Genomic DNA, 17359 nt, shown 5'->3' with positions numbered 1-17359 from the left:
CCCTAGTTCAGCTCTGGAATACAAAGGTGACAAGAAGGCAAGGCCAATTGTTCCTAAGTAGCCTCTCGTTGTAAATCCTGAGCTAACCTATGTTTGCTAAGTTACTCTGGGAAATGAACTAGCAGAAGAAATATCTAGAGCAGTGTTTTTCAACTTTGGCAACCTTAACATATGTGAACTTCAACTCCCAGAATTCCCCACCCAGCATGCTGGCTGAGAAATTCTGGGAGTTGAAGTCCACATATCTTAAAGTTACCAAGGTTGGGGAACACTGATCTAGAACATTAGACAAAGGCTAGAAGTGAATTTCACTGAATATGTCTATGATGACATGGTGATAATGGTAGCAGAGTGCTCCCTCTTTGCCATATTTCTTGCTTTGGTAGACAATGCCCCAGCAATTGTGTTTAGAACTGCTCCCTTCTAAGAACTGGCAAAATCTGCCTATAGGCTGCTGTGAGAATTTTGGGGCATGGTATGATAATAGTATTGGTCATATTGATTAATGACCTGAGAGCTATTTTATATGTATACATAACACTGGGGCTGAGGGCTCTCCATTGGTTACCAATAGGCTTCTGGGGATAATTGAAAGTGCTGGTTTTGACCTTAAAAGTCCTCCATGACCTAGCTCCTGGGTAACTGCAGGGCCATCTTTTTAAAGTAAATCCCACTCTCCAGTTTGCATGTCTTGGGTAAGGATGCTGAGGGCTCTTTCCCCATGTGAGATCTAGGGGAAAGTGAGAAACTGTTATTTTCATCAGTGGCACCCATCCTTTGGAAGAGCTTCCCACCAGAAATCCAGATGGCTCCATTGCTACTGACTTTTAGAAAAGTCTTTAAAACAGAGCTGTTCAGAAGGGCATTCATTTAAGACATGTCATCAATGTATCTATACATTTTGTTACAGTAATTCATGATATAGTTAGATAGTTTTAAATAAGATTATTTCTGTACTATTTCTATATTACTATTATCTTCATTGTGGTTTATTATACAGCACTATGATTGCACTGGAAATTGGCAATATATACAAAAAGTCAGTCAATCAATCAAATGAATCAATCAGATGCTTCCATGGAAAGTCATGCTGTATCTCTAAATACAAATCCAAACACTGAAATAATAGCTCTAAAGCTAGTATTGAATCTGCCACTTCTGGATTAATTGTTATAAAGTACTACAGAGCTTACTTTTCTGGGGCAGATCTTTGCCAAGGACGAACTGGTGGTACTGGAGGTGGTGGAGGTGAAGAGACCTTAAAGGCCTCAGTGCCATTGTCAGAAGTACTTTTTCTCAGTGGTCTGTATGTCTGAGTCTTTGCAACAGGGTGTGCTTGAGTAGAAAGTGATGGACTGAAGTTACCTAGTGAAAGACAAAACGAAATCACAAAGAATCTAAATATTAATACCAGACAGACAGGGGTATACACACACAAACACATGCACACACACGCACAGAGCAGTGTGTAGTATTAAGATGCTGGACTAGGAATGGGGAGACCTAGGATCTAGTTCTCCCTTAGGCATGGAAGCTGACTTTGGGCCAGTAACTCTCTCTCAGCTCCAGACTGAGTACATGGAAGACATATGTCTACCAATTCTTACTGGACCACTGTGTTACATTATAGTCTGTAACCTTTAATGAAGAGGCCTTCATGCTGCAGTGGACACAGACCCTCCAAACATGGATTTAATGGAATGAGCTTTCCTATTACCCTCTAATCTCCAGGGCTGAATAAAGGAAGTATCTTCTATTTACTCACCACTACTTTTGGATTGAAGCTAGTGGCCTTAATTCAGATCTCTCCTGCCATATTGGCATGAAATATGACTAATGCTACTTCTTCCCCAGATAATGGTGATCATCCATTTAGTGGGAAAATAAAGTTGCCTACATTTTCTCTTCACCTTTGAAACAGATAGTTTACAGCCCATAGTGCCCTCCCTTGAGCATCATGAACCATAAAGATCAAGAGTATTGTACATGCATACTCTGTTGCTGGGGATAAAGTTGCCTTTCTGTGTCCTCCTGGAATCTCTATGATTGCACCAGGCAGACTGAGCCATTTGTTCAATATTTTTCCACGTAGACTTCTTTCTTACTGAATCAGGATGAGCATTTGAGAAAAGACTTGTACAGCAAGTGAACATATGCTGTCTTGTCTATGGCTTAACTATTTTCCTTTTTTTATAGTATACACCTCTGCGATAGTTTAAAGATAGTTTAAGAACAAATGCACTGATGAAAACTGAAACTTGTCTGAGCTATGAGATCAAATGAAATAATTTAATGATGGCCTCTAAGGTTAGCCTGACTCTTGACCATTACTAAAAACTCAAAAGGAAACAAACTGATGTATGTTTATATATTTGCATATGTACTCATGCCTTATTAATATTGTTAAAAGATAAAGCCTTTCTTGTTAGTAATAATTTTCAGCATTAAAAAAAATATTATCCAGGAATATCACATTAGATGAAAATTTCTTTTTTGTGCAAACAAATACAGAATGCAGCATAAACTTAAAACTGAAAGGATATTTAAAATACATGCTATGTTCTGTGGTACAGTATATTTCGCATCATTGTGAAGCAAGGTGTAACATTCACATTTCAAGTAGGCTTTCTGTTTGAATAACAGAAACTTAAAATATTTTCACAATTCTTCCAATGCGTTCTTACCATATTGTCCATGTTAGTAAAATGGACGGACATTTATGGTAGATGCAACTTTTTAGAATTCATGTTTTGTCTTGTAATCCAATGAAAATTAGAGAAGTTAAATCACTGCTTTCAGTGCTCATGCTCAATGTGGGGCAGAATATATGCAGGTTTTTTGGGTTGTGAACATCTTTTATGCTGTGCTTAGAAACAAAGTAGTACTCTACATTGCTGCTACCTTCAGCACAAGATGTTATAGGAAAAGTTGTTGCAGATGCTATACTTTCAAACTCTGCTCTAATGAGTTATCTAACACATTACTCTGTATCAAAAGTGTTCTTGTCCAATCAGTACAAATCCAAAAGACAAGGTTAATAATATATATTGGATTATTTGTGAAAAGAAGCCAATAATGTTTGCCATAATGAAACAAAAACCACATACAAAAATTCAATACAGTGATAAACCTAGTTACTGTATGCAAGCACAATAAAGTATGGTCCAAGGGGGTTAGATACTGTTATGAGTTTCTGGCACTAAAAAGAAAACAGGCATGTAAAAGGAAGAAATAATTCCTACCAGTATTATATGCATATGAAGTATTATACATGTCAGTGTCATCATCTACAAAAAGAAAGACAAATGTTATAGCAGCAAAATATCTGTCCATTGATCCACAGCAAGGCAGCTTTGTCTTTGCAAACGTAAACATTCTCCCTTCAGGTAAACATTTTACTATTTGTGGTGTTTATTCTCCAGGGGGTTATCTTATTTTTCAATCATCACATCTTGGATAGCATAGACCTCAACCTTTATAATAGCATGGGTACTCCTTCTCCTTGGTTTTTCTCCCAACACTTTTCTAATATACACCTCAAGAAAGTCCCTGGACAGGATCGATAACATTGATATTACCTTGGAGGTCAGTGTGAAACTAGCATTAGATATAACAGCACAGGAACAACAACTCTGCATCACTAATCTGAGTCTCAGTAGGAGTATAATCCAACCAAAATTAAACATTTTTAAAAAGGCCCACTGATTTCAATAAGAAAGATTTTGATAAGAGCTCAAGTTATAAAATAAAATATGGCTTACTCAATATTTATTTTAAACACTGGTGTTTAAAAGCCCTGGGTGAACAAAAAGAATTTTCTCTTCTGCCAAAAAGACCAGAAAGCAGAGACCAGGCTGGCATCTAACCCTAACCCTTTTGAGACAGACCAGATTAGGAAGCACACTCTACCAGAAGATCAGAACTACAGTATAGTTTATTGAGATTGGCTATAATAACAGAATCTTGCAAGTCAGCTTGTGTCCCCCCTGCCCTCTTCTACCCTAGTAATTCAGGAAGGAGTCAGCCTGAGTCTACTCTTAATATTCTCTCTTCCCAGGCCTTAAGGAATCCTTCTGTCTTCTATGTTTACATAACAGGTTCTGAATATTTGCTTCAAGTCCATCTTCTGGTCCAGACTGTCTGATGAAACTATACTTACAGCACCATCTTTAAAAAGACTTTTTCCTCTCACCTCAAGGATTTGTTTTCAAAAAGGACAACTGAAATATCTGTTAATTGTTTTGTGAAAAGATTATTATTAATAAACAAATTAAGTCATCAGGGATACTGTGATGCTTGCAGTAAACCAGCCAGTTATGAGTGGAAGAGGAATTAACTGAACATTTCCTCATGTCTCTATCAAAAATATATTGCCTTAATTTCAATGAATGTAGAGTTATTTCAAACTCCACACAGAAGGTTAATGAGTATTTCCTGAGAAGGCAGCTATGAAGCGATACAGAGAAAATCATGGCCGACCCAGTGTGTCTACTGATACAGTTTCTGCTTCCCATAATGGAAACAGGATAATTAAAAATGTGCTGCTGTATTTATGCAAAAATTCAGTGTGATGAAGCGCTAGACTTGTACTCACAATACCAGAATTCAAATTAAGATGCCACAGATGAACTATAACGGATATGCAGAGAAGCTTTAATTTCATTCCATTACTGAAGCAGTTAAAGTGATTTGTTGCCTCGGTAGACAGTAGCAATGGGAATCATGCCTTGCTAATTCCAAGGAATGCAAATGAAAACTTGTTTTGTTTGGTCTCCTTAACCCATTCATCTTAAGCCCTTCACTCTCTTCTTCTTGAAAAGACCGCTAAGTAGGGGTTTTTTTAAACTGAAAAAAAAATAGTGAACTGCATTTGAGAGACTTACCGGATTGAAGATACAGTAAATAGACATTTCATGACATGGGACCCGAGTCTCTAAGAGATTCCCAAATAGTTTCTGCTGCCCAATCCAGGTAGTGAGGGAATGTCTACTAAGAGTTCCTATCTACTAGGTGGTGTAGTGGGAGAGGGCCCAGTCGCAGGTGTGAGAACTCCCCTGCTGTGGAACAGCCTGCTCCTCAGGCAAGAGTAACCTTACCTCTTGTGGCCTTCTGGAAACTGGCTGTTCTAGAGGCCTTTGAGAATTGTTTGTAGAGCCATTTGGTGCCTCCATTAATCCAGTCTATAGAACAATTAGTTCTGTATTGTTTTCAATGTTGGAAGACACCTAGTGTTGTGCACAAGTAGGCAGCCATGGAAATGGAAATTATAATAATTATAATAATAATAAAAAATAAAGAAACAAACACATAAATAAAAAATGGAAAATGTAATTTATGGTTGTTATTATTATAATTAATTGTTGGGCATTAGTGTTGCTTTTCTTACGTTTTTTAATACCTACAATCAGTCTACTACCCCTCTGGATTGAGGTGTGATGTATCACACCAATAAATGAACAATAAAAGGAACATCTATATAAATTCTAATCTGTTATGTAGCAAGTCTACAAAAAAAGGAAGCAAGAAGTAGAAATTATACATACCAGGCTTATGAACCATATGGATTTGCTTGAACATTGTCTTATACCAATCCTTTGGCCTGTCAACAGTCTAAAAAGAAATTAAGTTTTAAACAATCAGCAGGTAAATAAGCAGTACAAAAGCCAGACTACTTACAGAATAGGTAACTAAGTGGTTCATTTAGCTCTTGATAAATCCTCATAAATAGTTGGTGTGTCTTGCTTGATTTAGGGTTAAAATGATACAGTATACTGATTATACGCAAAATAAAAATGTGGTGGGAAAGGATCCTGGTCAAATGAAACAAATAAGATGGCAGTGCCTTTCATCAGATTCCATGTGTCTGAAGACCAGTACTAACATCAGGAGTTAATGTTATCTATTGATGCATGCAACTGAATTACATTAAACTACATTAGATTGTTAGGCATATTTTTTACTGTAAAAGACTAGATGTCACTGTTACATTATCATGGAATAACAACATAAAGGAAAAGAACAAGTACTATTTAAGAGTCTGACGGAATATATATGTGACATTTATTGATGATGATTAATCTGGAAAGGTACCATTAACAGAAGCTTTATTCTCACTAGAGTTTTTCTTCTTTTCCCTACATTCTTCCAGTAACAGTCCATAATCAAGTAACCCTTTGTCAAAGTAGGCTCCTAATTTTCATTGGCCAAAAGCCCTTGTTAAAACCCCCAGAAAAGCAAGCTACAGTATTTCAACACTACTTACGTCAAACTAATCCAGATGGACCAGGTTTACTTATTCACATATAAATGATAGATTTATTTATCATCCAGATAATCAGAAGGCTAACAATGAAGCCAACAGACTGAACTGTGTGATTAAAACACATACACCACCAACTATGCAGACTTTTTGTGGGCAAAACCCTTTTTTTGACAAGAAGTTTTGTAGTGACAACAAAATCCAGTTAAAGTAAGAATCTTTTGTTCTTTTTGTGGGAACAAGCACACTCAACATTTGTTATTAGGAAAAACAACATCACTCCATTATAACTGGATAAATTATAGAGTGCTATTAAAATTCCAATGACCAAATGTTGGAAATTTTATAGAAGGCAAGGCAAGAAACTAAGCTATATATAAATTTAAGCTGATTTCATTTCTCTTGAAAGCAATGTAGATAAAAATTGGCTTCAGCCCAAAGTCTTTGCTTAATTTGTACATAAACTGGTAAGCGGTAGAGAACATAAATTCAGAGAGAGTGCAAGCAATACCTCTTTATTTTCTTTAACTTGTAGGAAGAAGAATGTATTATTGCTGTTGATGCTTTCATTAGTTGAGTTTGGGCAAGACCTAATTTTCTCCTAAACATGCATCAAACAAATTTCTATAACATGCGACAATATACATGGGTTTCTCATACTTTCTAAATGGACATTATTTTCCACACAGGTGATTAAGCTGTGATACCAATAGAAGAGAATATGTGTAGCTCAGGGTTGAACTGTGGAGTCCCTGTAGTTCTCTGAGCTTGGATGTTTTCTTGCAAATGTTTCATTACCCGGCTAGGTAACATCTTCAGTGCACTAAAGATGTTACTTAACCGGGTAATGAAACGTTTGCAAGAGAACAGCCGAGCTCAGAGAACTCCAGGGACTCCGCATTAAGCTGTGAGTCAGCTCTTTGAAATTATGGATACAAACCCAAGTAATCCAATTGGAACGACCCATTATTTCCTATCCAGCTCCTCCCTGCCTCCCCTCCTCAGTGGAGGAATTCCCAGGCAGGATTCTAGGAGTGGTAAGGTCTGTCATAATTCTAGGGACAGATATTCCACTATATTCCCAGAAATGCAACTCCTCATTTACACTGTCTTCTCCTGCCCTGGTGCAAGACAGGAAAGAGGGTTGGTGTTCAACAAGTACTCATCAGCCTTTGGTCAACAGGCAGATTGTATGCTTGCATAACCTTACCTCCTTTGGGGAAGAGATCACATACGCCCAGAATCTAATAAACACACAAACATTTCTAGGAAAGCATGAATTGAAACTAAGCTACAGCCACATCCATATTATTTAATGCCCATAATTTTCTTGAAAGTTCATCAGCTATCTGTAGTGTGGATGAGGCAAAATTACGACAAACAAGAGCAAAGCAACCAAAGGCTGCCACTAACAAGTGCAGCTTTAAGAAAACACACTTTGTAAACTGTCGTATTTGGAAACAAATCCATATCTTCTGTTTAAATGCAGGAGGATGCAGATGGATGGTTAATCGTGGTAAGAAAAGTAAGTGCAACTTTCCAAAATACTGGATGGTGGAAGTGCAGATTTTCATTGGATAAATGGATGGCCCTATACATTTGCTTAGTAAAAATAAATAAATGAAATGCAAAACCATGTACAACCAGTATCTCTGGAAGTGATACAATGTTATCTTGTAATATGATGTAAATAAGCTAAGCCTGTGCCCCTGTATCCTTTCTAGGAACAGATTAATCATTGCACATAATAAAAACAGAGGACATAATTCTATTAAATGGAAATCATGCATACGTATGTACTTCATATCTTACTATTTGGAACTGTGCTTTTAAAATGTACTTTAATACATTTATTTCCAAAACCTTCTTCTACATCTGAAATAATTTATTCATACATTTGGGTAGGGGGGATTCCATTATTGTTCTACATTGTATCTAGCTCTACACTTTTGCCATATATGAAGAAATCTAAAATTATATTACAATAACTACATTTATATTCATAAACTAGCTTCTATTTTACTCATAATGCATTTTAATATTTACACTGCTTGGGTCCCAAAAAACACAGAAATGAAATTATATGAATTCTAAACATGAAAAATTAAAAAGACCAATGTTTTCCATAGCCAGCATGTTGGAATCTGTATTTTCCAAAACAGCTTCCAAAATCTAACAGATATCCTCATACTTTATAGTATTTTCAGTGGCCAATTATTAACAAGTCAATACAACAATTCTAACATAGTCTCAAATGTTCGAAGTATTTTAAGTAGGCCTTAACAGAACTGCTGGAGATTACCCAAGTTAGAATATTTTATTTCCATCCTCCAGAGGCTAATAGGGTGCATAGCTGCTGTAAACTCTTGGAAAGAGATCAGAATTCCTAAATGGGTAGACATTACATGTTGCAAAAATATGCCTTTCCAAACCCTTGGCTGAAAGATACTTTTGTTCAGCAAATGGCACAATATACAGTAGTCAACTTTGCTGCACTATTAAAATCTCCTTTTCTTGCAGCTGGCCTTTACTTGATGTAGCCAAAACTTTTAATTTCACACTTCATTGCAGAAGTCAACAAGCTTAAAATATGGCTTCTTCTCATTCAGTGTTCTGTCTTTGGGCAAAGATACCAAAGAATAAATATGCATGATTCTGAAGTGCACAGAAGTGCATCATATTCCGCTTGCCCCATGAAATGCGCAGATAAATTACTTTAGGCATTCAAGTTACTGGGAGGTCCAGACCAATACTGTTGAGACCGTCTGAGTAAAACTACCATCAGACTTGCTTGTATTCACTAATTCTACTTCAAAAATTGCATGTATATTCCTGTAACTGCTAAAACAATAGACAAATAACAAATGGCAACAAATGTCATTATTTCAAATGTAATATGTTTAACTCTCTGACTGTTTAGGACTCGATGCTTATATGTTTTCTTATCACTGATACTTCTAGTGATAGTGACTCACATGCAGTTGCTGAGAGGAATCATAAGGCTATTTCAGTGCAGACATCAATATGTTAAGCATCCTCAGATATAATTTTCTTTTCTATCAAGACTGGAATCTGAGTATCCTGGATTGGATGAAGAAAGGCTACCGGTAAATCCAGGTTAGTTGGAAGGCATATTCATTGTGGCAACTAGCAAAACCAATTTCCATGTCAATTAAGGGTCGCGTTCAAAGCTACTTTTAAAGGAGCAATGAGCACTTTGGCATTCTATGAGTCATCCAGGCACTATATTAAGTATATTAATTTCCCAGCAAAGAATAATATTTCTCGCAACTGAGCTTGAACAGAGCACTGCATACATATTTAATGAAAGGGCAACATAGATCAGAAAACACATTTGATTTTAAAATAATACTCTTCTATTTTCCATAGGAAGGGATAAACTGGAGTCAAAGGCTAATGTAAGTAGCTGAAAACAATGACACTTACGTAATCATCATGAAGTTGTGCCATTGATTATAATAAAATGAGTTGAGGTCTGGCAGAGCAATATCAGGCATATCTACTTGGAAGTAAGTCAGACTGAGCTCAGAGGAACAACTCCCTGTTCATTTAGGTTAGAGCAGTTACCTACTACCTGTAGTTATTTATTTATGAATTTTATCAGCCCATCTTTCTTCTACCAAGCTGGGCATGGAGATGCACACATTTCTTTAAAACAAGCTTTAAAACAATAAATACATCAAACCCTGTTTAACTTAGGAATACATATTTGCAAATAAATGTAAATATCCTCTGCAACTGAAAATACCAGTGAAGTTGTAGATTCACTTTATCTGAATCTGAAGGTGAATTTGTGTGTATTGCATTTTTAAAACAACCTTGTAAATAGATCTAAATTGTGGTGCATGAAACATAATGCTTTATGCCTCTCATCCTTGTGTAGTTGTGCTAAGATATAAAAAGTCTACTTCTATGCATACTTTCTCAAGAATAAGCCCTCATAAACTCAGAAGAGTGACTTCTGAACAATCTTATGCAGAGTTGAACAGGGTATCATGAAACATTTATGCAATTTTTTTTAAAATGCTAACCAAAACAGGATATCATTACAAATCGTAGATAACCAAGAATTAATTTGAAAGATTTTAATTTATAGCTGGTTATAAGCCCAGTCCATTAAATACAAATTGGAGGAATTTAATTCATATGTTAATATAAATAATAACCATTCTATATAATCAAGCTATGGCTTTAAAAAATCATAACAATCTCCTTGATATCATTAAAGGAACTGTCAGTTTTAAATGAGACAGAAATCTACCATGGTTACAATGAGAGTTAGTTGTTTTAAAAAGACTGCATGAAAACCATACTTAAGGGAAGCAAGGATCCACTTAACTTCCGCCCATCTTAGGATTTAAAGGATGTCTCATCTTACCTGACTCAAAACTTCCCAGAAACTTTGCTTCTCTCCATCAGTTTCCCCCCTCTCTCCCCCGGCCCCCAACTTAATCTCCCCTGGAGCCATTGGCAGGTAAGCTACTCCCACTGCTGCTGTAGCACTGCTTTGCTCAAAGAAGTCACCTGAAATCTGAACAGCTCTGCTGGTTTCATTCCTGCTCCTCCTTGTCCTTTTATTCCTCTAGCTGAGAAGATTGGCAAACTGTTTTTCCTACCAGTTGCAGCAGCTACTGCTGCCGCCTGGCCCAGACCGAGCGGGCTGCTGGAGAAGCAATATGGAAAGAATGCTTCAGCTGAAAACAAAACACTTCAGTGGGGCTTCCTAAAAGCACTCAAGCATTAACTAGTGGCAAGCTTTCCATGTTGACCTGAAAATGTACTTTCCTCTCTGCCTCTTTCCATGTCAGCAAAGGAGAGAGCGTAGTTCCGTCCCGCGCTTCCCAGTGCTACCAGCTAAGTCAGAGATTGTTTAGTGTGGGGGTGTGTACATTCTTTCATTCATTTTATTTCTGCTAACTCATGAATACAAGGAATGGTAGGATATGCAAGGGCATCTTGATAAAAGTGGCAGAAGGTGCCAAACTTTGAGCAAACTTTAAAAGAGGTTGGAAAGATAGAGCAAACAAAGCTTTTTCTAACAACTGTATAGTGGAGAGTGAAAATAGCAAATTAAAACAGGGCTTTTCATGTATACCTGTCCTTTTCCCCACTGCTCACGTTTTATTTCTGTGACTGTGTGCATATTTTACTTCATGTTATGTAAAGCCAAGAAGAATGTGAAAAAGCCATTACCAACAAGACAGTCATTGTATGAAGTGCACACACACACATTTCCTACCGTTCTAATTGCTGTTGGAATTCCTGATTCATCGACTGGCCCAATTCCTGCATAATGTGGTGCTTTAATGACTGTGACTTTCTTCTCTTCCTCTGAAGTCCTACAGATCGGTATGGTGGTGGCGGTGGTCATGCTGCTGCTGCTGTCACCACCACCAGCAGAGTGTGCATGCTGTGAGTACGTCTCTGTGGATTCTACAAAGATAACACAAGGTGCTACAATGGTTGAATTACCTTGTTTTGCTTGCATATTTGGCAGTGCATTTTCAAAAAGCAGACAGACACACATTGATGAACTTCTCTGTACCACTAGACGGAGAGCAGCGTGAGAACACAGCAGACAGCTCTCCAGGGCAGAGAACACCTGATCTCTAGGTCTTTTGCTTCAGATGCTGGAAGGCTTCTACAAATCAGGGCAGATAATTTGGGCTGCAAATGTCAGGATGGCTTACCGGTAGCAACAAAGAGATAATACTCTTTAACTTCTTGTCGCCATCTTGCGGCCATCCAGATTTTTGCAGCCTCAAACTGGTAGCCCTATGTTCACACCCACCACTAACCCATGGTTTATTTTTTCATAAATTTCTAAATGATGCACAACTGGCTGAGTTCTAATCCATAAATCATAGTTTACAAACCATAATGATTAGGTGCAAGCCAAGCAGACCCAGGACAAATTCTAGGCAGATGGGAGTTTGAATAGTAGGAAGGGGAAGGCATTTTATAATTGTAAAATCATAATAATGACACTTGACTTTGAACAGAAACCTCAACAGGCACAGCGGTTGCTGCAAGGGCTGCTATTGTAAACACAGCAGGTTAAATACAGAAGCTGCTTTGCTTTGCTTTGCTTTGCTTTGCTTGATCTGGGAGACCCTCACAAATATCTATACCTCCATCACATAGGAGCTGCAAGTATGTATAGAGTATACCATACTTGTTTTCCCCACCTTGAATTCTTGAGGAAAGAATAAGATTATAGCAAACCTTTTAATCCATTTTGTAATCTGTGGGTTAGATTTAAATTTAGTATTGCTCTAAGAAGATCTACTGAAACAAATGACTAATGTAAACATCAATAAAATTGGATACAATCCCATGTCATGGGAGTATTGTTGCTATGACAATAGAAATACATAACTATGATAAAATGTGTTTTTGGGGATAAATGTTCCTGAAGGTATGCTGGGTCCCATCTTTTCAGGTAACAGGAAAGGTTCAAGGAACTCCTGACTAAGACTTTACTGTATGAGGGTTGCATTAATGGAAGCTTATTAGGACTGTAGTTCCAGGTTTAAACCCTAGCTCTCAACTAGTCAAAAGTTATTAGCTAATCTGGAAACGTTTGTCCTGAAGAACATGATTAAAATGATTTCTAACCATCAAATAGATTACTGTGGTTTCTCCATCTGGTAGCTATAGATTGAGGTTCCTTGGGAGAAGGACAAGGTTGTAGCTTTCCAATCCCCAATTTTGCACAGCTTAACTGGGCTGCTAGGCTCTATCTCTGCAGATGTCTCTAACTTATAAGAGTAAAATTCAGAACAATGGGGAAGTCACATATCCATGCACTCCCCCCCCCTCATTTTTTAAAATACAAAATTAAATCTGAGTCCTTACAAGTCAGATATTTTCACAGAAAATTTTCAAAATTGCAGAGCAGATTTGATCAAAGGCAGTATCTCAACATTCCCATTTTACAGATGAGAAGGACAAACACTAATCAGGACAGAAACAGCCATAGCAGAGTTTTGTTAACATTCCGATTTAATTGTGTTACTATTATAAACTTTTTGAAATCTTGCTGATGTACTGCAACATCACCTATGGTTCTAGAGTAAATCTAATCTATTTTCCTGGTCTGAAGTAGGTATTATTTAATTAATGTTTTTAGTTGAACTACTAAATGAATAGTAGGGCTATTAATATCTGACATCAACTCTTTTCTTGTTTGTTTAAATTTGCAAATCTATAAATAAGCTAGTTAGGTGCATATATGGTAAGGTGGTTTAGCGTGTATAAAGTATCTAGATATCTGGGCTTTTCTCCAAATACGTATAATACTAAATTTAGGAAAAAAAGGAATGTGTTTCTACAGCCCAAGAATGGCAAAAACAGCCTGCCTTCATCATGAAATTCTAAGGCACAACGAGACTTGACATCAAGTGCATGAGTTCAATTAATCTGCAGGCTTTTAAAAAAATGTAAATATAATCTGCAGGGAGATTGAAAAGGGACTTTTGCAAACTGAGGAGAGAATTTAATCTTTCTCCTTATTATGGCTGTAGCAGAAAAAAATTCTCAGAAACTTTGCTCATAATAGGAAGATTATTTAGGAACCTTTCATTCAATCTGTAATATATTTTTGATGTATATCTCTAGCTATACGTATTCAAATATTTCTCGCCACATTCAAGGTCTAAATTATAATGCACAAAAGGGAAGGCCAGATTAAAATTTAAAAAAAAAACCCCAAAACAAATGTTCTGAGGGCATCAGGCCCTCAAATATAACCTCGTGGAGGTTCAGTGATGTAGAATATCAATTTAGAGGAGAAAAACTGACAATTGATTGGAAGAGAACATGGACTGCAGCAGGTAGAACAGAAAGAGACAGAAAGATATAAAAAGGTGAGAAAAAGATTCTCTTTGACCATGTTCTCACTTGTGCTCACACGGCACAAACATGCCCTGGTCACTTTTGTTTTTTTGTTTTGTTTTTTGGCTTTTCCCTAGACACTGTCTTCATCTCATCTCTAGTCCACGAGTGAGACAGGCTTAAGCCGCCACAAATTATACCCATATCAAAGTATTTTCTCCCTTCTCCAGCCCACTGAAGGACAGCGTCAGTGAGGTACATTTTGTCACCAATTTCTTTGGAAGGTAGGCAGGTGAGTGACAGTGATTGGGAACATGGCAGTAGAGGCAAGATTGGGAGTGCCAAATTTTATGCTGGTATGGTTTTCTGCAACTGAGGGACAGGGGGAGAGGATTTTTATTTGGCAGTGGTGAATGACCCAAAGCGTGAGCAAACTGCACTGTTTTTAAATGTTCCCAGGAATAAAGGGAGGGAAAAGTTTATGAAGAAACCTGAGTTTTTGGTGGAAGTTGGACTGGATACTACCCAATGGTCTACACATTTCCCAAATAATAGTAATTTTAAAAAAGGATTTAAAAAGGAGAGGAAACACCATTGTTATGGGAGAATCTGTTCGATGGGGATGGGGTACTACAACTGATGGAGGGAATATTAAAAGAGAATGTGTGGGACAGGAGACAATAGAATGAAATTGCTGGTAATGTAATCCTGCATATTCCACATTGCAATATTTTGTGGCATGGACTCAGTAGCTTTACTTAAAAAATCTACAATACACTACACTTGATTTAAGTTCAACTTTATGAAGAAATATTTAATCCTGCTCACAGTTGTGAGGTTATCGTTGCTCACAATTTTTTCAAGATTTTTTAAAAAAAAATATTGGAAGAACAATTGTTATAAATTCATAAAGGATATGTTGACCTATAGTCTTAATTTATATTGTGGTGGCAGGGATACAGTGTAATGTTTATTTAAAAGTTTCATACAAGCAGTACACTTCCACTCTCACTGAGCAAATTTACATATTCTTAACTCCAAATGGTCCGGGTAGGGTTTCTTTCCAGGTTTTTGTAGAAAAACCTGCTGGCTGCCACAAAAACCTGCTGCCATATTTTCTATCCAGGAGGACAGTATTTCCAAGTCCTTTGGAAGCTAAGAAAAGAATGGGTTTTTCTGCTACCATTACCAGTACGTGTGATAGCAAAATAAGAACAACAAGAGCTAGAACCTATTATGAGAAAAGTGAATTATGAAGCATACTGTCTGCTGGAAATCAGGGACAATTTCAACGTACATTCCTATTAATCAGTGAATAATGCTTACAGACTTAAAGAAATGTGTCATTTTCATTTGCATGCCAAACTCACCCATTGTCCTGCTCTGTTGCAGGAGAGAGGTGCTTGAACTGAATGAGACTGGTGGAGAGTACGCCAAAGAAGGGGAGAAAGGTCTCTGAAAGTAACTCATTGGGCTGGTTGCCAAGCTAGAATTCCCATTCACTGTTATCTGAGCCTGAGAGGAAAAAACCAAAAACGAAATCCCAAAATCATATCCAGTCATATGCAATAAACCACTGAAGTCTGAATTCCACCATCGAAATATAAAAAATGAAGGAAAAAATGATAAAATGTGTAACAGTAGCCAGCTTTCCAGCGTTTACCTACAATCCATAATTATTCCTGTTACAAAAGGCAGCTAGAATTACAGGGAAATTAGATTATATTTATAGACTGACTTTTTCCCAAGAGTTCATGATACCTTACATAGGAATTGGATCTCCCTTTGTTTTATCCTACAGCAAGAATTCTGTAAGAGAGTCTGGTCTGAGAGAGACCAACAAGCCCATAGTTTCTCAGTGAGTTTTTATGGCTGAGAGCAGATCTGAGCCTGGATCTTAGTTTTAATACAACACCTTAATCACTACATTATATTAGCTTTCACAAAGGCCTCAGTTAAAGCAGCATCTGCATAACTGCTTACAAACTGAAGAGAATAGTCAAAATTGCACTCTCCATTCTCCTGAAGATCTAGCTTGACTCTTACTACTATTCACTTGGAGTTCTCCAACCCCAAATATGCCAAGAAAAATAAGAAAATCTCCTTCAAGTGACAAAAATCAGTGAATATTGGTCAGGTTCAATGAACGATATGTACATTTCTATAAGAATTACACACTACCTGCTGAATTCTGTCAATATTCCTACTATTTTCTTTTGAAAGAGTGCCAACATTTTAGACATCCTTCCATTTCTTATGATCACACTGCTGCAACTTTTTCAACACTTAATGGGTTGCTAATTTTTTGAAAAATCCAGATAAGCTTTGGGCACTGAAAAACCTTTTCAAAATCAGGAAGAACTGAAGGAAGATTACTTTGAGTGATGTGTCAATTCACTCTTCTCCACATTTCTACCTGTGTGGATGGAACTGAACTTGTAACCTGGCACATGATAAGGAGGAACTACAGCATGTATAAAGCTAGCTACAGTTTCCAATGTAAATATATTTAATTGGAAGCAATCCCCTCTACTTTCCACTATTCTGGTAAATGATGGGTGTTGTCTGACAAATATTGGGCTAACCTAAAAACTTTCAGGTATTCCATATCATGTTATGGTCTTTGGTTAATGTTGTTTTACTTTTTGACAGGTCATTTACAATTTAAACTGTTGTACTTTTGGAATAATTTGTTTTATTAAGCAAGAGTCAGGGGTGTCTATTGGTCATAGTCAAAAAGCCAGGATGGTGGCCATGATGATCAAAGCTCTGCTGGTTTTGTGTATAGCAACATAAAAAATAGGCAGAGCTTCAATTGAACCATAATGGCCACAATATTGACTTTTTTTACCATACCCTGAAAACTCCTCTGTGTAAGCCCTTACCAGTTTACTCTAGCCATACAGCTGTCATCTATAAAGTACACAGAGTGGCTACAGGTAATAAGAATAAATGGATGCTATGATTAAGTTGCTGATTCTAACCTGGGCACAAATTTTATTTATTCATTTATTGGATATATGTCTTATCTTTCTGTCAGTTTGATAATTAGGGCAAATGTGATTGTCACCTGTTTAGGGTTTTTTGCTTTTATGTAAAGATTTAGGCTTTTAGTCTGTTACTTTCCTTGAATTTTTTAAAAAAGATAATAAAACAACTCATATGCACTGTAGAAACTGGAATGTAAAATTATACTTTATTTCTGTCACACACACACATACAAAGGGCAATGTTAGTTCAGGG

General features: G+C 36.9%; 1 protein-coding gene across 12 annotated transcripts in view; it reads right to left on the bottom strand.

Annotated features, from left to right (window-relative positions):
- Positions 1 to 17359, bottom strand: part of SORBS2 (sorbin and SH3 domain containing 2) — a 187169-nt gene that overhangs the window by 57646 nt on the left and 112164 nt on the right. For all 12 annotated transcript variants that reach the window (XM_088131576.1, XM_088131516.1, XM_088131524.1 and 9 more), the window contains 5 exons: positions 15487 to 15631; positions 11520 to 11713; positions 5544 to 5610; positions 3243 to 3287; positions 1194 to 1365 (listed from right to left, as the gene is read on the bottom strand). In XM_088131576.1, coding sequence (XP_087987702.1) covers positions 1194 to 1365; positions 3243 to 3287; positions 5544 to 5610; positions 11520 to 11713; positions 15487 to 15631 — 623 coding nt within the window. The remainder of the gene's footprint in view (positions 1 to 1193; positions 1366 to 3242; positions 3288 to 5543; positions 5611 to 11519; positions 11714 to 15486; positions 15632 to 17359) is intronic.

The sequence above is a fragment of the Python bivittatus genome, unplaced genomic scaffold (assembly GCF_059951505.1).
Source record: "Python bivittatus isolate LINGU-HERP-01145 unplaced genomic scaffold, Pbiv_v1 ctg000070_np1212, whole genome shotgun sequence".
NCBI classification, from domain to species: Eukaryota; Metazoa; Chordata; class Lepidosauria; order Squamata; family Pythonidae; genus Python; species Python bivittatus.
Note: the sequence above shows the minus strand (reverse complement) of the source record. Positions and strands in the feature narration are given on the sequence as shown.